Source organism: Lepisosteus platostomus, chromosome 8 (assembly GCF_059453375.1).
Source record: "Lepisosteus platostomus isolate fLepPlt1 chromosome 8, fLepPlt1.hap1, whole genome shotgun sequence".
NCBI lineage: Eukaryota > Metazoa > Chordata > Actinopteri > Semionotiformes > Lepisosteidae > Lepisosteus > Lepisosteus platostomus.
In genome coordinates this window covers 15,580,438-15,604,341 of record NC_142618.1, presented here as the reverse complement: position 1 = coordinate 15,604,341, position 23,904 = coordinate 15,580,438, and the positions used below count along the sequence as shown (strand labels likewise).

Here is a 23,904-nt window from a genome sequence, read left to right as displayed (position 1 = left end):
CAGATTTCTCCTGGTACTGGGCCTGGTCAGTCTGGCCTGGAGGTCAGTGCGGTGATGAAGGTGTGGTCAGTCTGGCCTGGGGGTCAGTGCGGTGATGAAGCTGTGGTCAGTCTGGCCTGGAGGTCAGTGCGGTGATGAAGCTGTGGTCAGTCTGGCCTGGGGGTCAGTGCAGTGATGAAGCTGTGGTCAGTCTAGCTGGATGCTGTATTTCTACTTGCTGACATCCAGTACACACACCTGGTCTCACAGAAGCCTGCCCGCTCTGCTCGGAGGTGTCCTAGCAACTGGGGCTCAGTGGCCATGAAACAAGTCTTTTCTTCTGAGCAGCTGAGGCGAGAGGCATTATCTCGAACAGGCAGAGATACCGTGCGACACTGCAGACCTGACTCACTGCGAAGGTCAACACATACACACTCACACCAGGGCCAGTTTTCCCAGAAGCCAATTCAGCTTCCAGGATGTCTTTGGACTTTGGGAGGAAACTGGAGCACCTTGAAGGAATCCACACGAACACAGGAAGAACATGCAAACTCCACACAGACAGCACCCCCACAATAACAAACCACTCACCACTGCGGACTCCCCTCCACCACCACCACCAATGTGTGATGATGCAACGGCAGCCATAGTGCGTTATAGAAGGGGATTATTAGGAGGCCATGATCGGTAAGGGCCAATTGGAAATTTGGCCAGGACACCGGGGTTACACCCCTACTCTTTCTGAGAAGCACCCTGGGATTTTTAATGCCCACAGAGAGTCAGGACCTCGGTTTTACATCTCATCCGAAAGACAGCACCTGTTTACAGTACAGTGTCCCCGTCACTATACTGGGGCATTAGGACCCACACGGACCACAGGGTGAGCGCCCCCTGCTGGCCCCACTAACACCTCTTCCAGCAGCAACCTTGGTTTTTCCCAGGAGGTCTCCCATCCAGGTACTGACCAGGCTCACACCTGCTGAGCTTCAGTGGGTTGCCAGTTGTGAGTTGCAGGGTGATATGACTGCTAACCTTATCAAGGTTAGGTGCCGGCTCCCCCTTGATCCCGAATTGGAAGAAGGGGTCAGAAAACTGATGGAGACATATGAATCGCAACTGCTCGAGCAGACGTTGGGGATTGTACAGCTTCACCCTGCGTGGTTAGAAAGTGCAATAACGTGTTTCAGCAGAGCAGACCGTGAGAAGATATTTATGGAATGAACCTCTGTTTCACGCCTGCTTCACAATTCATTACGAACCGAGTTCGCAGGTTTCGCGGTGGCAATCAGTGTCAGCCGGGCAGTGATTTCGGTTCTGCCTCGTAAGTAACGCAGGGTCAAGTGGGCTTGTAGCAGGGGAGTCGTCACAGAGTTTTCTTCTCACACGGAGGAGAGACAGGACCGCAGCCCGTCCGGGGAGCCGCGACCGCGAGTTAACTCCACAGGCGACGCATTCACAGAGCCGCCTCTCCCGTGTGAAATCGTCTACAACGGTTCATAACGGTCAGAAAGACAGAAAAGACTGTATGAGGTAACGGGAAGAAAATATCGCCGTTCCCGGTCAGGCTCGGCCCGGGCCGGTGAAGGTGCGCGGACACCCGGAGCTCCGAGGGCGTTTCGTGGTCTCCGGGCTTGACGACTGCCGTGCCTGTGAGGTGAGGACGGGAGTTTAGTAACGCTAGCTAGCGTTGTCTGGGTAGCCGCAGAGTCAATAGAGCCAGAGAGCCAGCTGAACCGTCGCCTGCTGTTGACTTAGCGGCTGTTTACCGAGAGACCCGCCAGGACCGCAGCGCCGCTCCGGAGATCAGCAGCTCCCGGCTTCAGCTCAAATTGTTATTTTTTAAGCCACCAGGAATTCAGGACCTTCCGCGTTCCTCACCCTCCCCTCCTTGGAACAGCGAAAACCGCATGAGAAGGTAAGGCTTCTGTCCACCGCCTTCAGACAGCTTTCAGTCAACCTGGCAAGGAAAAAGCTCTCTAGCTGCGCTCCGCTCCGCGCTGTGGGACTACTGTTTCCACCACTATAATAATAGTATATCGCTACATATTATTTATTACACTTTTGGACACTCCAGTCACAGTGCTTTACAGGTAATGGGGATCCCCTCCACCACCACCAATGTGCAGCCCCACCTGGATGACGTGACAGCAGCCATAGTGCACCAGGACTCTCACCACACACCAGCTCTCAGTGGGGAGGAGAACAGAGTGATGAAGCCAGTTCAGAGAGGGGGATTATTAGGAGGCCATGATTGGTAAAGGCCAGGGGGAAATTTGGCCAGGACACTGGGGTAACACCCCTACTCTTTTCAAGAAACACCCTGAGATTTTTTATGACCACAGAGAGTCAGGACCTCGGTTTTATGTCTCATATGAAGGACGGGGCGTTTTTACAGTATAGTGTCCCCGTCACTGTACTGGGGCATCAGGACCCACATGGACCAGAGGGTGAGAGACCCCTGCTGACCTCTCTGACACCTCTTCCAGCAGCAACCTTACAGTAGTGCTGCCCAGTAGTACTGACCAGGCTAAGACCTGCTGAGCTTCAGGGGGCTGCCAGCTGTGAGTTGCCAGGTGACATAGCTACTGTCTTTTCAGTAAATATTCCAAATACTTATGGATATAATAAATATGTTGGCTCCATATAAATATGTAGTATACATCAGCCTTCACCTGGGCGACACTGGGTACCTTTTCTTCACCAGCTGCACTAGATCAACTCCTTATTGGCTTAATGAGACCAGATGAGAAGCTTTTCCCAGCTCTTCAGGACTGCAGACACTCCCTGGGCCTACTTTAACTGTATCTTGTCTGAAATGAGTAAAAGGGATCAGGGAAGCAGAATATCAATGATGTGATTGATATTGATGATGATGATATGATGATGGTGAAATTGGTGACGACAGTGGTGATGATGATGGTGATATTGGTGATGATGATAATGGTGATATTGGTGATGATGATAATGATGTGATTGATATTGATGATGATGATATGATGGTGATATTAGTGATGTTGGCAGTGATGATGATGGTGATGATGATGGTTATATTGTTGAGCATGATAGCGGTGATGATGATGGTAACTATTGTTTACAGGCTGAACTAGAAGAACGAGAAAACGAGCATCAGCACAACGTCCTGGGGAGGATGCAGAGACGGGAGGACTGAGAGACACTGTGAAAGGAAGATGTCCTCTTTTCTCAGCAAGCTGGGTTCTGAGATGGACTGGCTGCAGATGCTCAGGAACACCTCTGTCCTTGTGGGGACCGGGACTGAATCAGTGAGTGACCACCGGGGGGCGCTCTGGAGCCTGCACTGGCTCTGGGGACAGGGGGACAGGGAGAGAGGAAGGACGGGGGGCGGGCCCTCCTCTGTGCCCTATTCCTACCAGGTGTCCCACCTGTTCGTGGGGCTCACCCTCCCCCTGTCCCTGTCCCTGCTCTTCCTGCTGGGCATCTTCAACATCCTGATCCTCTGCAACCTGCGGAGCAGCAGGGCCGGCCTCAGGCCCCCTGGGGGCCGCGTCTCCGGGCCCACCGCTCGGGCGCTGGTCTCCATGGGGGTGGCAGACACCGCCCTGTGCATGACCGCGGCGCCCACTGTGCTGCTGTCCGACCTGGGGGTCCCATTCCCCTTCTACCCCTGCCTGCTGCTGAGCTGCACCGTCCTGGGCTGGGCCATGGTGTCCTCCTTTCACCACGTGCTCATGGCGTACTACCGCTGGAAGCTGATCACGCAGCCGCACAGGTGAGCGCGGTGGGGGGGGGCAGGAGCACTGAACACGAGACGGGAGGCAAACGAGAGGAGCTCCTCCAGCTCATAGCTTATGGATCCCAGGAGCTCATCCAGTTGTTTCTTGGGAGAAACCAGGGTATCGGCTTTAACAACATGGCTGGACAGCCTGCTCCCCGCTTCCACCACCCTTTGTGCAAAGAAGTGCCTCCTGTTCCAGTAGTTCCCAGTTGTGTCCTCTGGTGGGGGTTGCAGTGTTCATGCATGGTGTTATTCACGGTGGAGATGAGAGTTCAGGGCTCTGATATTGTCGCTGATGTACCCAGCTGCGTACAGTATATAAGGATTAGTGTGACTTGCTTTTGATCATTCTCTTTAATCACTATATTGATCAATATATATATATATCAGTATGGGTATGTGGATGGGATGAGTGCCGTCCAGTCGGTGTCGACTCATGGTGACCCTATGGTCACTATCCCCCGGCACTATCCATAGACTTTTCATGGCAAGATACGGGAGTAGACTGCCAGGCCTTTCTTCTGTGCAGATAGTGCGAGTGTTGTTGCCGTTGTCAGGGAATCGTGATCCTCCGCTGCCAACCCCACCTTCCCACTCTGCTGCAGCCCACTGTGGGTTATTAGAGAACCTTGCCCCCGACGTTGATCACGAACCCACTACCCTGAGATTGAGCCTAACGCCCTACCAACACAGCTAGTCGAGGCGGTATACTGATCAGTTAATCAGGATACTTACTGTATTAACAGTATACGGTCGGGTGTGTTTGTACATCTGCCTCATTCTGCTTTTGAAATATTTGTCCAGTTACGAGAGACATTCTGGCTCCGGTTGGTATTTCTCTGCCTGTGCTGCGCTGGACCGAGCTGAGAGAGCGGCCGCCCCTCATTCTCACTCTCAGAGGGCGGACCTGTCTGTCCAGCGGTCCGGCCCCTCTGTCTGTCTGGGTGTGGAGATGTACAGTTGTATCAAATATAAAAAAACTTCATTTAGGGCTGCAAGGGTCTGGATCAAGCAACCCCCGCCCAATTGTTGAAGCTGGTGCCCTGGTGTCTTTCACAAAACAGCTGGACAAGACCCTTCAGTTAGGACAGCAGGCATCTGAGGAGTCTGGAAGCTGCTGTCCACTGGCCTGTAAGAATCTGACCAAGCCTGACGCTGTCCTCAGACACACACTGGTGACAAACCAACAGTTAGCTGAACCTACACAATGGATATAGATAATAGATCCTACAGATACTCCATCAGTACATCAATACATTTTAAAAAACTGTCATAACTATTTATTTCATTGTTACATTCATGTGAGAGGTGTAATGTGCAATTTAAACAGATCTGTCTGTATAATATATAGTGACGGGGACACTATACTCTAAACAGGCACCGTCCTTCAGATGAGACGTAAAACCGAGGTCCTGACTCTCTGTGGTCATTAAAAATCCCAGGGCGTTTCTCAAAAAGAGTAGGGGTGTAACCCCGGCGTCCTGGCCAAATTCCCCATTGGCCCTTACCAATCATGGCCTCCTAATAATCCCCATCTATGAATTGGCTTCATTACTCTGCTCTCCTCCCCACTGATACCTGATGTGTGGTGAGCGTTCTGGTGCGCTATGGCTGCCGTCGCATCATCCAGGTGGGGCTGCACATTGGTGGTGGTGGAGGGGAGTCCCCATTACCTCAAAGGTCTTTGAGTGGAGTGTCCAGAAAAAGCGCTATATAAGTGTAAGCAATTCTTCTTATTATTATTATAATAAACTGCAGATTTGTGTCTGTGTGTGGTACACTGCAGTGTCTTCAGCCAGTAGGTGTTGGCACTAACCCTCCTCTCTCCCCTCTGCAGCAGTCGGGGTAGACAAGCGTGGAGCTCCTCCCTGTTCCCTCTGTCTTTGTGCTGGGTGGCTGGCGTTGCCATCAGCTGCCTGCCTTACCTGGGCTACAACAACTACCCCAATCTACAGGCCGCCTCCTACAGCGCTGCAGCCAATCACAGCCCTGGAGTCAACCTGAGCTCCCTCACTCACCCAGCCAATCACAGCCCCACAATCAGCTATGTTCCCGCCACTACAGCCAATCACAGTCCTGGGCTCACTTACACCACCACTTCTGCAGCCAATCAGAACCCCGCAGGCAGACAGATTCCCTTCAGCGCAACACCTTACGTCTCGGAAGATGCACTGAAAGAATATGCTTTCCAAAGCGTGCCAGCACACACCTACTCTGCATCACCGAACAACCCCAGAGTCCCCTTCGTGAAGGATCTGTTAGCGTTCACTGTTCCCAGTTTGACCACTCCCATCTCTCCATCTGTTCACCGATGGCCTAACTCTGCTGTGAATTCCAGTAAGAGAGCATCCCCTGGTCACACACCTGGAGCTCCACAGCAGCCTCCTGCCTCCTCACACAGCGATAGAGTTTGCTGTCCTAGGCCTGTTAACATCCATCCTCAGACTAAGCCTTTCGTATCCACCTGGAATGCACCAGTGACTGACCACAGTTCCAGGGGGGTGTACAGGAAGCCAGCCCTGCCCCACCAACACTCCCCGCAGCCAGTCAGCGACAGAGATGTCGAAGCCTTCTCTCTTCTCACTGACACGCCCTCAGCCAGGTATAGCTCTCTTTCGGGGCGCAGGGTCACGTCAAGGCAAGTCCAGAACCCTGGGCCTGTCGATGGGGCCAAGACCACACAGTCTGCAGCAGCCATTGGGCCTGGAAGCAGTCAGGGTGGTATCAAACCAGCCGGACTCGGTGTCCTCCCCCCCGAGTACCACCCGATGGCGTCAGACCTCCGCCAGGAGAGTCACAGGATCCCCCAGGGCAACCGCGACGGACTCGCCCTCACTACCGAGACCCCTGCCTCCGACAGCACGCCCACAAGCCCCGGAGAGTCACTCTCGAGTGGGCAGCAGATGGAGAAGGACCCCGGGCGACCTCTGACCTCGTCGCACCAACTGAAGCCATATTTCCCGCTGCCACGTGCCCTGAAAACCCCCACCTTGGAGTGCGCTGGCAGCCCCAGCTCCTGCCGGGTCCCCTGCATCTACCAGAACGTCTTGTCCCTCACCTACCTCACCTACGTCGTCTTCCTGTGCGGGGTGACTCTGCCCCTGGGCGTGACCTGCCTCCTCTACTGCCTGGCCTTCCGGGCCATCCGGGCGCACTGCCGCGGCCGGGCCCTCCTCTCGCCCCCCGCCTCCTCCGCCCCCCGCGGGCCCTCCCACAATTCCCTGTTCTACCTCCGGCAGAGGCGCGTGGCCAGGCTGACGGCGCTGCTCTTCGGCCTGTACGTCCTGTCGCGCCTGCCCTTCAACCTGCTGAACGCCGTCATGCTGCTGTGCCCCTCCTGCCCCGTGCCGTACTGGGCGCCCCCGCTGGCGATCCTGTGCGCCGTCTTCAGTGCCGCCTCCAACCCCCTCATCTACCTGGTGAGGGGCGAGGGGAAGCTGGCCAAGGTGCTGAGGCAGGCCCTGTCGCCGAACCAACACTAGGGGGCGCCCCCGCCTGCCGGAGGCTTGGCGGTTGGGTCCGGAGGCTCTTCAGCGGAGGGGCAGGAGGCAGACCTGAGCTCAGTGCACACGGCACCGCGGCGCTGGGTCTGTCCCACAGCACAGCCAGACCCTTTCGCACACTGCAGCCTCACGATTACACCACACAGCACAGGACAGAGGTGCGTCTGCTTCAGGCCCAGGTGGTTTTTGTTCTGTTCTTGAAAACTGATCATGTCTTCTCTTTAAGACCTCAGTAGGAGAAAAACCTGTTACTGCTGTTTTTACAAAGTCATTTCTTGTTGTACTTCAACAGACAGGTTTTTGACTGATACCAAATTTCGTAGTTGAGTTCCCACATTCCAGTAATAATTCCCCTTTTCCACAGTGTGATTACACGCTAACACAAAATCCTTGAACCTGCGGATATACGTGTATTCAGTGTTTGTGAGTGTGTGTCGTTTCTCTGTGTACCGTGTTCTCTAAATCCCAGGCTGTGCAGGAGAGCAGATGAGACCCTGTGCGATTTCCTCCTGACCAAATCGAAGTGCAAACTGAGGCGGATGTAAAGTGTTTGGTGAATATCGCCCCTTGCGGGTGTTTCTCTGCATGCATCCTTCTGTCGCGATATTGCTGCATCTTTGTCTTCTCGTTAATAAATAAAAGCTATGCTGATGAAAACGAAATGTCCTGGATTGTCTCACTTGGCGGTGTGATGGCTGTTAGGGGTCTACGGTGGAGTCGCAGTGAGAACTGCCGGTTGCGCAGCCGGATTTAAAGGCTTTGCAGTCGTGGTGCCCAGCAGAGGGCGCTATGAGCTTTACTAGCAGTAAAACACGATCGGATCTGCAGCGTGCAGGGGCTCTACTGCCCGCCTAGCGAGCCTCTTCTGGATTGAGACCATTTCACGGCTCTGAGAAACCTCATTCGTTAGTGCTACGTTTGTGCGGTTTGGGCTGTTGAAAGTAGCGTTTGTGCTGCTTTAGTTCCCGAGATATAGCGCCTTGTTTTTCCGGCGATCAAGTGACCATGCACGGTGACTTTGAGCTCCAGTGACCCCGTCTGCCGAGTTCAAGCGCTCTGTTACAGTTTAGCTCTTACCCTTAACATTTTAAAGACAATCAATATCCATAAACATATGAGCCTCCTTAGATGTGAATAACACTAAGACATGACGCATGCCAACAAGTTTACCATCTATGACATAATCCAGTGGTTGTAATCTATGTAAAATCACCGAGATTGTAAGATCTATGGTTTTTATTTTCTAAGGTACGTTTTCCTTTTCTTTGTTGCCAAACATTTAACTGTGGGATACCATCACGACAAGACCCCCACAGCATGTCCTGATAGGAACTCCATGTATATCGCGGCAGTGTATATCACGACTGGTGCCATGCTTCCATGCCACCCTGACAACAAAGGTCTCATATCAGGACATGATATAACCAGATAGTACGTGTTGCAATATATGGACTTTGTGTCGCGACATGGGGTCAGCATATCCTGTAAAAGTATGTTCTAGCACAGCATATGGACTCCATTACGCGACATGAGGACGGGGGATTTCGTCGGGGGTATGTCATATCGCGATATACGGGCTTCATGTCGTGACATGGGCGTGACAGTTTTGGTCATATCGCGATATATGGACTCCATGTCGCGACATCGGGGGGGGGGGGAGTTTTGGCTGGGTATGTCATATCGCGATATGCGGGCTCTATGTCGCGACATGGGCGGCGGGGGCTTTTTGTCGGGGTATGTCATATCGCGATATATGGACTTAATGTCGCGACAGTGGTGCCATGACCGTGATGCGTGCACTCCTATCGTGACATGCTATCGGAGTCGTGAACGCGCTGTGGATGCCACGACATTCTTTGTCTGCTATTCAGTTTTGACCTAAGTGCGACTTCTCTTAGATTGATCAGTAATTGGAAACCAATGGATGTGTTACTGTATATCCAGCGTGTTCATACAGCACGCACGCTACACACAGAACTTCCGCTGTGGCGCTTTACCCAATCAGAGTGTCGTTTCTCACTCTTCACCCAATCGCGACCCGAACTGTTCGGGGGTTTAGCCAATCACGGGTCTGAGAGCTGTTCAAGCTAGCAGCGCCAGGTGGATCGGCTAGTTTACTGTCAATGAGAATCTTTTTTTTTAAATGCTTTATTTATTTGCAAAATAACTACATGGGCTTATTTTTTAACGTCTTTATTGATTCAGAATGTCCCGTACTCTTCAGAATAAATACATTTTTTATTTGCAATATAAATGTCTCCGCTGCTTACTATAATGAATATATGGTATTTGAATAATTTTAATCGTTAATATTTAAGGAAACACAAAGATAAAAGCACTGTGAGCTCATCGCTTCATGTTTGCGCATAAGACCCCTGTAGATACAACACACGGATAATGTTTATTAAAGAAATCAGATATATGTTCACTTCTGTTATGTGAAAATAAAAAATATGTTTCCAGTATTGCCGCGGTCCGCAGGTGTGAGACGGTGGGCTTTCCAGTATTGCTTCTCAGATGTGTTATTTACTACCCGCGACAACCTTGTACGTAGTGCCCCTTAAAAAACACCCTGGTTCTTTTTCACGTTAACGAATGTGCTTTGCATAAAAAGTGCAACAGTGGTCTTGTTGTTCGTAAAGTTGCAGATTCAAGCCTTTTTGAACACGTGGCTCGACAGACGGTCGAATCTTTACACGTCCCTTGGTGCGCGTGTTTATTTAAGAAGGAGACCGTGAGAAACTGATCACTTCTTCAGATTTAAAAAAAGCAGACCGCTACGAAGTATTAAGACGTGCTCGTTAAAGCCTCTTGGTAAGAACTGTTTGCTAGTGTTTACTTTTTTAGACTACACCCGCAACTCTTCTGATTAGGGTATGTGATATTCGTGACATTTAATTTTCCTGCTCACGGAAACGCACAGAAGACACTGATATTAAATGCAAAATCCACCGCCACCCCCCACCCGGGCAGAGGGCAGAGGAACACAGTTGCAGAACTGTTACTCTCACACCGGTAACAGACGCTTGAACTCGGCAGACGGGGTCACTGGAGGTCAAAGTCACCGTGCGTGGTCACGTGATCACCGGAAAAACAAGGCGCTATATCTCGGGAACGAAAACAGTACAAACCGGCCCAAACGCAGCACTAACGGATGAGGTGGGTTTAATCGTTTGTGCTGTCTGTAGGGGGGCTGACTTCATGGAGCTCAAGGTAAACCCTGCATGGTATTTTAAATACAATATTTCGGACGGATTTTGAATCTTGCGTTTTGCAACGCATAAGTTTTGCATAACTTCAGAGGAACTCGTAAAACTACTGAACAGTCTAAAAGCAGGCATACGAAATACTTAGAACTGTTATAAGCAACAAGTGAAAATGAGCTCTTGCTGCTTTTCTTTAGATTCCTCATATGAGAGACCTTTGCAAACTAGCCGTCATTTGACCGGGAATTCGCCAACTCTTAGACAGTGACGAGATTATCGCCATATTCAATTCCAATCCCCGACCCTGCCTCTGGTCTAGAAGGTCAAAACCTCACAACAGAGGCAGGCAGTGATTGTGTGTGTGTCCGCCGTGGCACAGTAGCGTTCGGCAGCCTCGGTAATTGTTGCTTAACCTGTGTGTGTTTGTGAGTGAGAGAGAGAGAGACAGTATGTGTATATGAGGTTCCGCTAATTGTGCTGTTTGATTATACCGCTCGAGGATTGGAGGGGTGCCCATATGCTGGCAGGACGGCCAGTTAGAGCCCGGACCACCCACTTTTGCACAGGCCCACCCAAAAATCAATTCCTGGCCACGCCCCTCCTTTTACCAAACTTGTACACCACAGGAAGCATGATGTGTGTCGTGCAAAATGTTTTGTTGAGGTCGGAACAGCACAACCATCGCATTGAATACAAAGTACATGGTGCTGTTTAAAAACCCTAGATATGAACTACAGATTACTGTGCTGGCCTGTCAGATGTATCTCGGTAAACCCATTATTTTGGAAGCGTTCGAAGACGCTACTAGCAGCCTCTAGGTTACTTGTGGATGGGTTTAAATGCAAGCACACCCGGGGACTATCGATCGAGACAGGTCTTTCCTCCCAGATGTACCAGTGGCTTGTGTATTCACACAACCTGAAAGCCAATGATTTCACACGCGCAGTGTGGGTCACAGTCTAGAAATCGCACTCAGGCTGTGAGCGTGTCTTCCCGCGTGGCTGTCTCACAGTTACCAGTAAGAGCTGCACCCCGCCAGCACAAAGCTCTTCTCCGTGGGGCTTCCGACAACCTTGTTCAGACAATCGCGGAAATCGCTCTGAAGACCCTGAAAGGAAAGATACCTCTAACTTCTGAACAGTCTGGGGCCCTGAAGAAAAGGCGTGTTTCTAAAGACTCTGAGCAAAAAGGGTGTTTCTCTTCAAAGAAACTCTTAGTTAACCATCCGGGAGGTTTTAGTGGGACACGAGTGAGTAGTGTGAAGTCAGTCGGGCTTTCTGTCCATTAGCCATCTTACAAGCAATGTTTGTGCTGGTTCAATAAAAGTTTTCTTTTTAATTAAAAGCGAATCAGGCGTCTGTGCACCGGAGAAGCACTGCCGCCCTGTGGCGGCATCTGGTACTGCACAGAACCTCCTCTCCCTGTTCCCTCTCTCAAAGGAGAGCTTCAAGAGCCGTACTGCAATGATCGATGGATTCCAAGGTTTCCAAAGTTAGACAGCATCAAAATAATTACAAAACAAATCGAAAAATAAAACATTTGACAGCGGGCAGCACGTTGCTCAGGGATTAACTTTGGTACCTCAAAGCGCTGGGGCCCTGGGTTCAGTTGCTATCTGTGTGGAGTTTGCATGTTCTCCCCATGTTCAAGTGGGTTTCCTCTGAGTGCTCCAGTTTCCTCCCACACTTCAAAGACATACTGGCTGAAAACGTGGCCCTGTTGTGAGTGTGTTTGTGTCTGCGATGCCCTGTCTTACCGTGTGTACACTGCCTCGTGCCCGCTGCTTGCTGGGATAGGCTCCAGCTCCCCCTGATCCTGTACTGCGTTAAGTGGTTAGAACATGGATGGGTTCTTTGACAGGTTAATTCCTGAGTTTCCTCCCCCAGTAGGATTGTAAATAGTTCTGATTCTGCTAGATGTGGGAATTCTGGGATTAGATGTATTATTTTAGGGAAGAATGTTTTATCAACCCAGAGTTTCTCGCTGTACAGCAGAAAATGCATCCCTGTTGCTGCCTTCACCTTGGTGGCTGTGGTCACTGAGCCTGTCCTCTCTGGACAGCCACGTCTGTCTGTGTCCAGTTTCTATGGCCAGGCTGTGGTCACTGAGTCTGTCCTCTCTGGGCAGCCATCTGATCCATTTGAAGCTTTATAGTGACTGTCTGTGTCCAGGCTGTGGTCACTGAGCCTGAACTTCATCATTATCTGTTTCTCTTTGCTGTTTCTTACCTTGCTCAGATAGTCAGCTAGTGTGTCATATCAGGGACCTGTAGCGTTCCAGCGTGTGTGGTGTTGGTGTGATTGTATCCCAGTGGGTGAGGCAGTGTTGTCTGGCTGGTGCTGTGATGTGGTTGACTTTGATTTGTGCTGTTGTAGCTGTGCTGCCGGTTCAACAGGGCCTTGTAAAGGTGTTCAGTGCTCAATCCTGAGTAATTGCTTTCAGGATTCAATCCCGGTACCTGCACATGTTTGGTATTTGTGCTTAAAGTGTGGATGTTGCTTCAACATTCAATGCCTGTGACAAAACACCAGATTGAAAAGTTACGCGGTACTTGCTTTTAATTCAGTATTCAAGAGACACAAGCCATTCACGAGTCATTCTGAGTCATGTCCGGTGTTGGCTGCTTCTTTGAAAGTATTTGCCCTTTCCTGCCAGCATTTCTGTCCTCAAACAGCTGGCAGTTCAGGTTGCTCTGCAGGCCGCTGCTCTCCAGAAGGATGACCCTTCTGCACTCTCTCAGAGAGGAGTCTGCCTGCCCCTCTCTCACCTCGAACTTCTCATGGGGGGGCACCAGCACCTCCCGCTCCCTGGGGAGCAAGGACAGGTTCCCCAGTTCCGCCCCCAGGCACGTCAGGATCTGGAAGCAGGTCCTCCTGCCGAAGCCCTTGGCTACCTTGGGGTCCAGAGAAGTGGAGGTGAAGGAGCTGAACCGGACCTGGCGGCCGGTGTGGGCGGAGAACGTGTGCACGGACCCCCGGAACGTCCAGCGGCTCTGTTTTCCGGAGTGCTCCTGCAGCAGGCGGATGGAGTCGGCCAGGAGGAAGTGCAGGGCCTTGTACTGGAAGGAGTCCCTGTAGCTCCTGCCCTGGGTGCGCACTGCGCTGTTGAATTCCTTGTAGATGGGGAAATTCACCTCGCGGGTGTAGACGTGGATGGCGATGGCGTGGTTGTAGGTCATCCCGGGTGCGAGGTCAGCCAGAGTCTTATTCTTAAACTCCCTCTGAGCGTGTTTCCAAGCCCTGCTAAGCTTTTCCACCAGTTCCTTTGTGAGGAGGGTCCTGCTGACTGCTTCTGCCATCTGATGGTTACACTGCATGTAGGCATCATCGACGGAATCGGGGGACATGCTCATTATGATCTGGCTTGGGACCCGAACCTGCAGAAGAATTCGAGTTCATTCCAGGATTTGCAGTGCTCTCAAGACAGTCTGATCCACTCCAGGCTTTACACTGCTCTCAGACACACTCCCACTGCACAGCGGTCTGATCCGCTCCAGGATTTACACTGCTCTCAGACACACTCCCACTGCACAGCGGTCTGATCCGCTCCAGGATTTACACTGCTCTCAGACACACTCCCACTGCACAGCGGTCTGATCCGCTCCAGGATTTACACTGCTCTCAGACACACTCCCACTGCACAGCAGTCTGATCCGCTCCAGGATTTACACTGCTCTCAGACACACTCCCACTGCACAGCGGTCTGATCCACTCCTGGATTTACACTGCTCTCAGACACACTCCCACTGCACAGTGGTCTGATCCGCTCCAGGATTTACACTGCTCTCAGACACACTCCCACTGCACAGCAGTCTGATCCACTCCAGGATTTACACTGCTCTCAGACACAATCCCACTGCACAGCAGTCTGATCCGCTCCAGGATTTACACTGCTCTCAGACACACTCCCACTGCACAGCGGTCTGATCCACTCCAGGTCTTACACTACTCTCAGACAGACTCTCACTCCACAGTGGTCTGATCCATTTGAAGCTTTATAATGACTGCATAGAACTTTGATCCACTCCAGGTCTTACCAGATACAGTGTCATCCACGTACTAGAAACTGAATAAAACATACCTGTCTGGACTCCACAGCCACTAAGAGACCAGTCATCACCATCATCATCAGGGTCTTCATCTCCATGTTGCTCTGTTGAGCTGGGTCACCTGGAAACGCGTGAAGAAGTGTTAATTGAATATACTGCAACTGTTACAGACAGGAGCCACAGTGCCCACGAGGACCTGCTGCAGGAAGATGCCACATTTGCCCGGGCAGTTTTCCCATGGGCGTGTGAGGAATGATGGTCCACTGAGAATCGGAGTTGGCAGAGGGTGTGGGTACATATTGCACATCTGGCCTGTTGGGTAGTCAGTATTAAATTGATCCCAGGATCTCGTCCAGCTGTTTCTTGAAAGAAGCCAGTGTGTCAGCTTTAACAAAATGGCTGGGCAGCTTGTTTCACATTCCCACCACCCTTTGTGTAAAGAAGTGTCTCCTGTTCGCAGTTTTATTGCACTTTCCTGTAGTCCCCACTGTTTCTTGTCTTGGAGATTGAAGAACAACCCCCCTGCTGGTTTTCTGTCGGGTCAGGAGGAAGTGTGATTGCTCTCTGGCTCAGGTGTGGGCTGAGCCAGGCAGGCAGCTCTGGGTGTGTAAATAGGCCACAGTGACACCACAAAAGTACAGATAGGAATATGTGTCCAGAGTCTCCACTAGGGTGCTTGAAAGCTAATTTGATGGCTGTGGCTTGTTTTCAAGTAGATTATTCCTGCATTCCTACTATATATACTGTATATTTATGCTTTTGCTGATAAGAGAGCAAGCTCTTACAAAGACTAGACTCAGGGCAGCAAAGGAAAATCAGGCTTTAAAGTATTTATGCCAGTAAGTGTTTAATTGATCCCAGGATGTCAGCCTGAAAAGCCCGTGGGCGGCCATGCCATGGCCTGGGCACTGCTGCTTTCTGTGCCACTGACATCACAGCCTTCTTCTCCACACAGGCCAAGACAAGGGGCGGCTGCCACCACTGCAGGACACGCCCACCTCTGCCACACTGTCTGCAGTCATGCTACTGACTGGATGTCAGACGATCCACGCTGACAGGCTGAAGGAACTGAGTCTCTTTAGTCTGAAGGGAGTGTCCCGCACTGACAGGCTGAAGGAACTGAGTCTCTTTAGTCCTGAACAGAGAGAGTTATGATCTGATTTAAGGCCTTGACAGTGGAACAAGCTACCCTGCCTTGTCATTGAAGATGACATGCTGCCTTGTTTCAAGAACAACCTGATCTCATTAGTAAATGAACAAGTAATAGGTTTATTCCATGCTGAAAAAAGAAGAAAGAAAACACAAAGTTCCCACCTCACACCTAAAGAAGGCTCCACAGCTGAAAAACGTGTTTTCTTTCTTCTTTTTTTCAGCATGGAATAAACCTATTACTTGTTCCTTTGCAGCTACACATGCTGATGCAGCTACCCACCTGAACTACTCATTAGTAAATACACTACAAAGAGTTTCTGCTTGTTTGGAATACCAGGAACATGTATGTAAGTTTGTGCCTGCTCATGTGCTCATTTGTGTGTTTGTTTGGAAGTACAGTTCTTAATTAAGTAGTATTTTCTTTACTGGATCATACATATTTTGACCTTTGTGCAGGTTTTCATTAACTGTGGTTTAGGGATCATTTGTAGAATGAACCTGGAGAACTGGAGCATGTCTGCACTCCCCTGTGGACCCTGTCATTAGCAGCTGTTAACAAACATGAGCTACTGTCCCTTAACCACACACCCCTAGAATGCTGCTCAGTATCAGAACTGATTTGTTGACAAGGTCTGGTCCAATCAAGGTCCAAATCAGAAAAAGAGACCTCAGAATTAAGCTAGATCTCAATCTCATTACTCTTACTCTCGGAGAGCAGGAGTCAGGTGAGTTTGATCTCAGTCTTGTTACTCTCCGAGAGCAGGAGTCGGGCGAATTTGATCTCAGTCTCGTTACTCTTGCTCTCGGAGAGCAGGAGTCGGTGAGTTTGATCTCAGTCTTGTTACTCTCAGAGAGCAGGAGTCGGGCGAGTTTGATCTCAGTCTCGTTACTCTTACTCTTGGAGAGCAAGAATCGGGTGAGTTTGATCTCAGTCTCGTTACTCTTACTCTCTGAGAGCAGGAGTTGGTGAGTTTGATCTCAGTCTTGTTACTCTTACTCTCTGAGAGCAGGAGTCGGTGAGTTTGATCTCAGTCTTGTTACTCTCAGAGAGCAGGAGTCGGGCGAGTTTGATCTCAGTCTCGTTACTCTTGCTCTCCGAGAGCAGGAGTCGGTGAGTTTGATCTCAGTCTCGTTACTCTTGCTCTCTGAGAGCAGGAGTTGGTGAGTTTGATCTCAGTCTTGTTACTCTCAGAGAGCAGGAGTCGGGCGAGTTTGATCTCAGTCTCATTACCTCTTACTCCCGAGAGCAGGAGTCGGGTGAGTTTGATATCAATCTTGTTACCTGTTACTGTCCGAAAGCAGGAGTCAGGTCAGTCCCTCTCAGTGCGGAGATAGGCGTGCTGTACTTTGTCCCTGCTGTTTGAGCTGTTTGAGCCCTCTGTTCACAGGCAGGGTCCCCAGAACCTCTGAGCGCAGACAGACTTGGTCTGGTGTTTCTCACCTGCCTTATAAGGAGATGTTGTGAGAGAAACATTCTGTGTATCCGTGAAGATAAGGAGATCTTTAAAATCTTGTGGGTTTTCTATTTCTGTTTGAGGTTTTCACACTTCACAGTCTTCTCCTCTACCCTGAAGGTTACAGTGTAGCTACTTAGCAGAGGTGTGAACTTGTTAGGAGACTCTCACCCGGTCTGCTGCTGCATTTGAACATCGACCCAGGACATGCTGAGAGCTGCTCTCTCTCGGGACAGTAAGGGACACGAAGAATGAAGCAATTCAGCGAGTCTTTAAAGAAAACCCTCAAACACTAGGAGAACACGCAGACTCCACTCAGACAGATTCCTGAGCCCAGACTTAAACCCAGGACCCTAGAACTGTGTGGCAGCTGCATTAACTCGCCATACCAAGGCTCAGCCTTTAGTAACATAGATTCTTTATCAAAATCTGAAACTTAGTAGAATCAACACGTAAGAATCAACAAACATACACTCGGCGATGTGAATGAAAATGAGACTTATTCTCACTGGCTTGAGAATAGCTGACACTGTTGGGCAGGAAGCCCTGAGAGCACAGGGACACAGGCTCTCTTGAAATGGGTGCAGTATCAGCCAGAACTGGCCCAGAAGGGGGGGGGGGGCGTGGTCACAGACAAGTCAGCAGATTAAGTGCAGCTTTGCAGTCGCACCCAGGCAGGTTTAAACAGCCGAGTCTTCCAATCAGGGCTGATCACACAGGCATCTGACAGGAGTCAGCAAACTCCTGAAAGACACTGGTGTTGTCAGTCCAACCAAGTGATTCAGGATCAGCAATGAGGCAGCTGGAAATGAAGAGAAAGTGCAGTAATGACTGATAATAGGAGGCAGCTATATACTTTTTAATTGCTCAAATTTGAAAATATTTTGAATATTTAAACATTTCGCTTCGTACTTTTTTTAAATGGGTTTCTTTAGTCATTTTTTATATACATTGGTTAAATAAGAAGCTATTTCTTGAAGAATCCCTGATCCTCCATACATGACAGGAGGTACAAGTTGTCCAGCCATGATATTGAAGCCTATACCCTGGCTTCTTTCAAGAAACTCCTGGATGAGATCCTGGGATCAGTTAAGTACTAATGATCCACCAGGCCAGACGGGCAGAACAGCCTCCTGTCGTTTGTGACCTTTCACCCCCCTGACTGTGTATTGTGGTTGTGAAAGGATAAGGGTTCTCTCAGGGGTGCCTACAGAGCTGTCATATCGGAAATGACATTTAAAGCATTTTGAACCAAGGGATTCAAAGAAGGACAGTATGGATGTTCTTCCTGGGTTTCCTCAAGTGCTCCAGTTTCTCCTCTAGAGATAGGACATACTGGGAGGTTAATAGGCTTCTGGGAAAACTGGCCCTGGTGTGAGTGTGCGTGTCTGCCCTGTGATGGACTGACGTTCTGCCCAGGGTGTACCCTGTCTTGTGCCCGTTGCTTTCTGGGATAGGCTCTGGTCCCCCGAGACCCTGAATAGGATAAAGTGGGTAGGAAATGGCTGGAATTCAAGGAGTTCAGGGGGCAGTCCCCATCACACATTGACAGCTTCGGGTGGGGATCGGATTCTGTGACCTGGCAGTACAAGGGAAAGACATTCATTACACCAAGACAGCAGTAGGTTTTAATAAGTGTTTTTTATTCATGCTTTTCTTGCTGAGCACAATAGCGAAGCATGGGGGCAGTGAGATGCAAGAACAGAGGAAAATCCCAAAGTTGTGCAGAGATTTCCCTGTAAAGCTATTTAACTATTCCAAGCAAGACTCTCCGTCCATCTGCACTGTTGACACTTACAGTATATGCAGTGATGAAAGAAAACCCATCAGAAAATAGACAAGATGTTACTGGGTGTCATCTACCGACTCAATGCTGTGTGTGTTGATCTCTTTGTTTTATCAATCGCTAGCACACCTTCACACGGTGTTCTATCAGAGCAGCGCACCACCAGACTGAGGGAACACAGGCTCTGAAACACAAGCTGTGATGGACACTGGACACAGCTGTGTCCATCAGATCAGAGTCCACACCTCTCTGTGGCTGTCAGAGAGGAGTGGACTCTGATCTGATGGACGCTGATGTCTTAAAAGAGTGGACTCTGATCTGATGGACGCTGATGTCGTAATGGAGTGGACTCTGATCTGCTGGACGCTGATGTCATAATGGAGTGGACTCTGATCTGCTGGACGCTGATGTCGTAATGGAGTGGACTTTGATCTGCTGGACGCTGATGTCTTAAAAGAGTGGACTCTGATCTGATGGACGCTGATGTCGTAATGGAGTGGAGTCTGATCTGATGGACGCTGATGTCGTAATGGAGTGGAGTCTGATCTGATGGACGCTGATGTCGTAATGGAGTGGACTCTGATCTGATGGACGCTGATGTCGTAATGGAGTGGACTCTGATCTGATGGACGCTGATGTCGTAATGGAGTGGAGTCTGATCTGATGGACGCTGATGTCGTAATGGAGTGGAGTCTGATCTGATGGACGCTGATGTCATAATGGAGTGGTGTCCCATCCCAGGAGTATTCTCCTTTGCGCCCGGTGCTTGCCTGGAAACATCATGAGCTACCCCACGACCCTGAAGTGAATGAAGCAGTTAGAACATGGATATGTGAATATATGTGAAGCAGGCTGAGATTTCTTATGTGTGATATTCTGGATGACACTGTACTGTAATAATACTGTTATTTAATAATCTCTCTCTACTTAAACCCTAACCACACTCAAACTCACATCTGACGTTTTGAGTTCCCTCTATCTTCCTTCTCCTCCTCTTTCTTTCGTGTTGCTTTTCCATCCAGGTCCCCAGTGGGGGGCACATGAAGTACGAGTTAGAGGGTGCCCACAGTCATACTGTTCTCAGCAATTCTAACTTACCCATTAATCCTGCTTCTCTCTGGCTCCCGAGGATCCAGCTCCCGGGAGTGAGGCAGCACCTCCCAGCGAGTCAGCGAGTCTTCTTCCTTCTCTACCCCTGAGGGCCCAGCCCAGTCCTCAGGCAGCGAGCCAGTGAGTCGTCTTCCTTCCCTACCCCTGAGGGCGCAAGTCAGCAGTGAGACAGCGAGTCAGAGAGTCCTCTTCCTTCCCTAGCCTGAGGGCCCAAGTCAGCAGTGAGGCAGCGAGTCCTCTTCCTTTTCTATCCCTGAGGGCCCAGCCCAGATACTCTGTACTTTGCTTTACTTTACTACTCAGACACTGTGTTAAACTACAAAAGATACTGTGTACTATTCTGTACTGTAACAATACAGTATAATCTTGTGATTTCTAATATGCAAAACTTTATACTACACTGGACTATAATGTTATAATACTGTGTTGTTAACCTAAGAGATCATAATCTTTAAGAACGGTATTAGAATTAAAGGCATTTACCTAGCTGAGCAGAGGATCAGGAGGAATCTGGAGAATTATGCTGGTTAATTTTAATCAAGAATAAAAATTCAACACACAGAAAGAGGCATGTGGACAACAGGGGAGACACAGAACAAGGAGGAACTGGGAGGAAGAAGAAGCATCAGGCGAGAGTAACCAGGACATGGTCTGCGTGATTGAGCATGAGATCTATGTGATCTTGTGTGCAGTCTATGCAATCCAGTAGGTGGTCTGTGTGATCCGGTATGAGATCTATGTGATACAGCGTGTAGTCTGTATCATCCAGTATGCAGTCTATGTGGTCTAGGTGACTTTGTGTGCAGTCAATGTAATCCTGCCTGTGGTCCATGTGATCAAGCCTGTGGTTTGGTCTATGTAATCCAGTGTGTATTCAATTTGATCCAGCATGTGGTCTATGTGATCCAGTGTCTCAAAGGTATTAAATTGCACACTTTAGCTCACCTGGTGAAGAAAGAGCACTTCAGATTGCTGAAGGTCCCACTGGACACCAGAACGACCGTTTTCCCGGCGGCGGTCTTCCTCACCGACTTCACGGCGAACATCTCGAAGGGCGGGATCAGCACCTCCTGTTCGCTGGCGAAGGCGGAGAAGGCACTGATGTCCGCGCCGTAGCAGGTGGTGATCCTGAAAAAGGTCGTCTGGCCGAATCTCTTGGCAACGCGCGGTCTCGCGGAGGTGGAAGTGAAGCTCCCAAAGCGAATGTATCCATTGGGCGTGACCTGGAACCTCAACCTCGTGCCGCGGTACACCGCGCGGCACCCCGGCCCCTGCAGTCTGTTCAGCAAGCGCAGGGCGTCCGTCAGCAGGAAGTGCAGGGCCTTGTAGTGGTAGCGGAGCCGGTAGAGGTGCCTGCTTCCTCCCTGGCTGCGGGTGGCTGCGTTGAACGAGCGGTAGACTGGCGGCCTCTCCATGGTGTACACCCGGAGGGCCCTGGCGTGCTCGACGGTCGCCCCTGGAATGTAGTGCGTGTAGATCGCGGAATTCCAGGCCACGTTCAGCTCCGCGTTCATGTTCCTCTCTCGATGCAGCAGCCCCCCGGGCCTGGTGACTTCCTGCAGCATCTTCCTGTGGCAGCCCACGTACTGATCGTCCACGGAGCTCTGGGCCATGTCCAGCCACACGGGCCCGAGCCAGTCCTGCGCACAGCACAGCCGTGACTCGGCAACGGCATCCTTCTCAAGAGCCGAGTCCTGCGTCAAGGACAAGAGTCGCGGCCAATGAACGAATTGGTCTGATTACAGCCCCGCTTCGAACCCCCGCCTCGCGCTTCGCTCTGTGGGGAACCCGCCTGGGATTCGGGCCGCGACGACGGCTCTCGGGGGGGGAACACGGCCACCCTCATTGCTCACCGGAGAGCCTCTGGGTTCCGAACGCAAAGTTACTGGGCTTTTGGTGGAAAAGGCTAGGCCCCTCCCCGAGCTGGGGAATTCTGGGCACGGCGTGGTTCACAGTGTGATAATTCTGTGTTTAAACTGGAGGTCTGAAGATCAGTTATCCTGTATTTAAGATGAAAGTCGGTTCTGCGGGTTCTCAGTTACTCTGTTGTCATGGTGAAGAATAGTTAATGGGCAGAAACAGATTACCAGATGGGTCTATGAGCTCCATGAAACTGGCCCCTCTACAAATAGCACAAATGATGGAACCAGTCTCATTCCTTAGCTGCTGTGTTTCTCCTGTGCCATTGGCAGTTGTGCTCGGATGTTAGAATCGTGTGGTCTGAATTGTCATTGCTACGCAGCTGATTCTCACCTGGAACTGAGGTCATGCTGTCTGGCACAGCTCGTTACCAAGGATTATGAAATGCCGGCTAAATCGTTTTGGACTAACGAGTGAGACCGGCTGCGGTATTTGTGCTGTTGTAGGGGGGAAACATCATGGAGCTCTCATTTGTCATGTAGATTACAAAAGTAAATGATGAAAGCAACTATTGCTTCATTTGAGCTTCTGTCAGACAAGAGAAGATTGCATTTCCTGTCTTAACATTCGTGTGCAGGAAAATTTAATTTTCCCGAAAAGGTTTGTGCAGAAATATCCGGATAAACCAATAGAAATTGTTCCGAGTTACACTATAGCTACTAATGGATAGTTATTCCCTCTGACTTCAGGTACAAACCATGGAGTGTGTGCAACAGGACCGCACGGGTGGGAATCTGGAGAGAAGACCATGATGATGAACCCTGGGCTCCCTTCACTGACACTCGTGGCCCTCCAGTCAGACCTACTGGAAGGGATGGGCTACAGTGCCAGTAGAAGAGGCTTTGCCAGGAAAAAGCTGTGTACTGCCTAAGGCAGGATCAAAAGCTCTTTAACCTGTTCGCAGAGCTGATGTGTGGCTTTCACGGTTTCAGTGAGAGAATCTGTGGTGAATCCTAAACCCAGGGAAAACCAGAACCAAATCCCAGAATGAAACGGAACCGAAGTACCTCTCTGGGCTCCGCAGCCACAGCCAGCAGGAGCACAGCCAGCGCCCTCAGCAGGATCGTCTCCATGTCAGCCTCACGAGCTCGTCAACCTGGAGGTTTAAAGCAGTCAAACAGAAGAACAGTGAAACTTCTTTTTTCAACACACCAGAGGCATGTGCTCTGACTGCCCGGTTTCCAGCGAACCCCAGATTGCCACCAAGAGGACCCCAGACTGGCCCCAGGGGACTACAGAGTCTATAGCCCAGATCACCCCAGACTGCCCCCAGGGGACACCAGACTGGCCCCAGGGGACTACAGAGTCTATAGCCCAGATCACCCCAGACTGGCCCCAGGGGACTACAGAGTCTATAGCCCAGATCACCCCAGACTGCCCCCAGGGGACACCAGACTGGCCCCAGGGGACTACAGAGTCTATAGCCCAGATCACCCCAGACTGCCCCCAGGGGACACCAGACTGGCCCCAGGGGACTACAGAGTCTATAGCCCAGATCACTCCAGACTGCCCCCAGGGGACTACAGAGTCTATAGCCCAGATCACCCCAGACTGGCCCCAGGGGACTACAGAGTCTATAGCCCAGATCACCCCAGACTGGCCCCAGGGGACTACAGAGTCTATAGCCCACATCACCCCAGACTGGCCCCAGGGGACTACAGAGTCTATAGCCCAGATCACCCAAGACTGGCCCCAGGGGACTACAGAGTCTATAGCCCAGGTCCTGTCTACTCTCCTCCTGGTTTGATATGGAGGCAGCCCCAGAGCTCATCTGCAGCTCTTACTCACCAAGAGCAGGAGTCAGGTGAGTCACTCTTCCAGAGTCTTTCCTGTTTGATTTCCGTGTGCCCCAGCACAGTCCAGGCAGAGACAGCGAAACCCCAGAACCTCTTGAGCACAGAGAGGAGAGTGAGTTCAGCTGAGGTCAGCACGACAGCAATTATATTGGTCCAGTGTTTGGCATCTCATTCCTGCCTTATAAGGAGATGTTAC

At 50.7% G+C, this 23,904-nt stretch overlaps 3 protein-coding genes and 1 long non-coding RNA gene across 4 annotated transcripts; 2 read left to right on the top strand and 2 right to left on the bottom strand.

Annotated features, from left to right (window-relative positions):
- Window positions 1-717: 717 nt before the first annotated feature.
- LOC148656752 (uncharacterized) lies at window positions 718-7,215 on the top strand. Its single transcript, XM_088642590.1, has 3 exons — window positions 718-1,894; window positions 3,077-3,727; window positions 5,571-7,215. Exons 2-3 carry the CDS (start codon window positions 3,168-3,170, stop codon window positions 7,213-7,215), a joined length of 2,205 nt encoding a protein of 734 aa, XP_088498716.1. The 5' UTR covers window positions 718-1,894; window positions 3,077-3,167.
- A 2,843-nt stretch (window positions 7,216-10,058) lies between these two features.
- Window positions 10,059-20,380, top strand: LOC148656750 (uncharacterized). Its single transcript, XR_015940812.1, has 2 exons — window positions 10,059-10,449; window positions 20,012-20,380. It is a non-coding gene; the product is annotated as an uncharacterized LOC148656750 (long non-coding RNA).
- On the bottom strand, window positions 12,983-17,070 carry LOC148656751 (ecto-ADP-ribosyltransferase 5-like). The gene is made up of 3 exons (XM_088642586.1): window positions 16,925-17,070; window positions 14,523-14,611; window positions 12,983-13,818 (listed from the first exon to the last, which is right to left on the bottom strand). Exons 2-3 carry the CDS (start codon window positions 14,586-14,588, stop codon window positions 13,030-13,032), a joined length of 855 nt encoding a protein of 284 aa, XP_088498712.1. The 5' UTR covers window positions 14,589-14,611; window positions 16,925-17,070; the 3' UTR covers window positions 12,983-13,029.
- LOC148656749 (erythroblast NAD(P)(+)--arginine ADP-ribosyltransferase-like) lies at window positions 18,719-23,835 on the bottom strand. Its single transcript, XM_088642585.1, has 5 exons — window positions 23,701-23,835; window positions 22,920-23,008; window positions 20,938-21,686; window positions 19,981-20,136; window positions 18,719-19,681 (listed from the first exon to the last, which is right to left on the bottom strand). The coding sequence occupies exons 2-5, from the start codon at window positions 22,983-22,985 to the stop codon at window positions 19,669-19,671; spliced, it is 984 nt and encodes a 327-aa protein (XP_088498711.1). The 5' UTR covers window positions 22,986-23,008; window positions 23,701-23,835; the 3' UTR covers window positions 18,719-19,668.
- Window positions 23,836-23,904: the final 69 nt, after the last annotated feature.

Excerpts from the sequence above, each read along its gene's own strand:
- LOC148656749 (XM_088642585.1), bottom strand. The coding sequence starts at position 22,985 with ATGGAGACGATCCTGCTGAGGGCGCTGGCTGTGCTCCTGCTGGCTGTG. Across the intron at positions 21,687-22,919 it reads TGGCTGCGGAGCCCAGAGAG|GACTCGGCTCTTGAGAAGGA; the intron begins GTACTTCGGTTC and ends TCCTTGACGCAG. Across the intron at positions 20,137-20,937 it reads AAGTGCTCTTTCTTCACCAG|GGGTAGGGAAGGAAGACGAC; the intron begins GTGAGCTAAAGT and ends TTGCGCCCTCAG.
- LOC148656751 (XM_088642586.1), bottom strand. The coding sequence starts at position 14,588 with ATGGAGATGAAGACCCTGATGATGATGGTGATGACTGGTCTCTTAGTG. Across the intron at positions 13,819-14,522 it reads TGGCTGTGGAGTCCAGACAG|GTTCGGGTCCCAAGCCAGAT; the intron begins GTATGTTTTATT and ends ATTCTTCTGCAG.
- LOC148656752 (XM_088642590.1), top strand. The coding sequence starts at position 3,168 with ATGTCCTCTTTTCTCAGCAAGCTGGGTTCTGAGATGGACTGGCTGCAG. Across the intron at positions 3,728-5,570 it reads CTGATCACGCAGCCGCACAG|CAGTCGGGGTAGACAAGCGT; the intron begins GTGAGCGCGGTG and ends TCCCCTCTGCAG.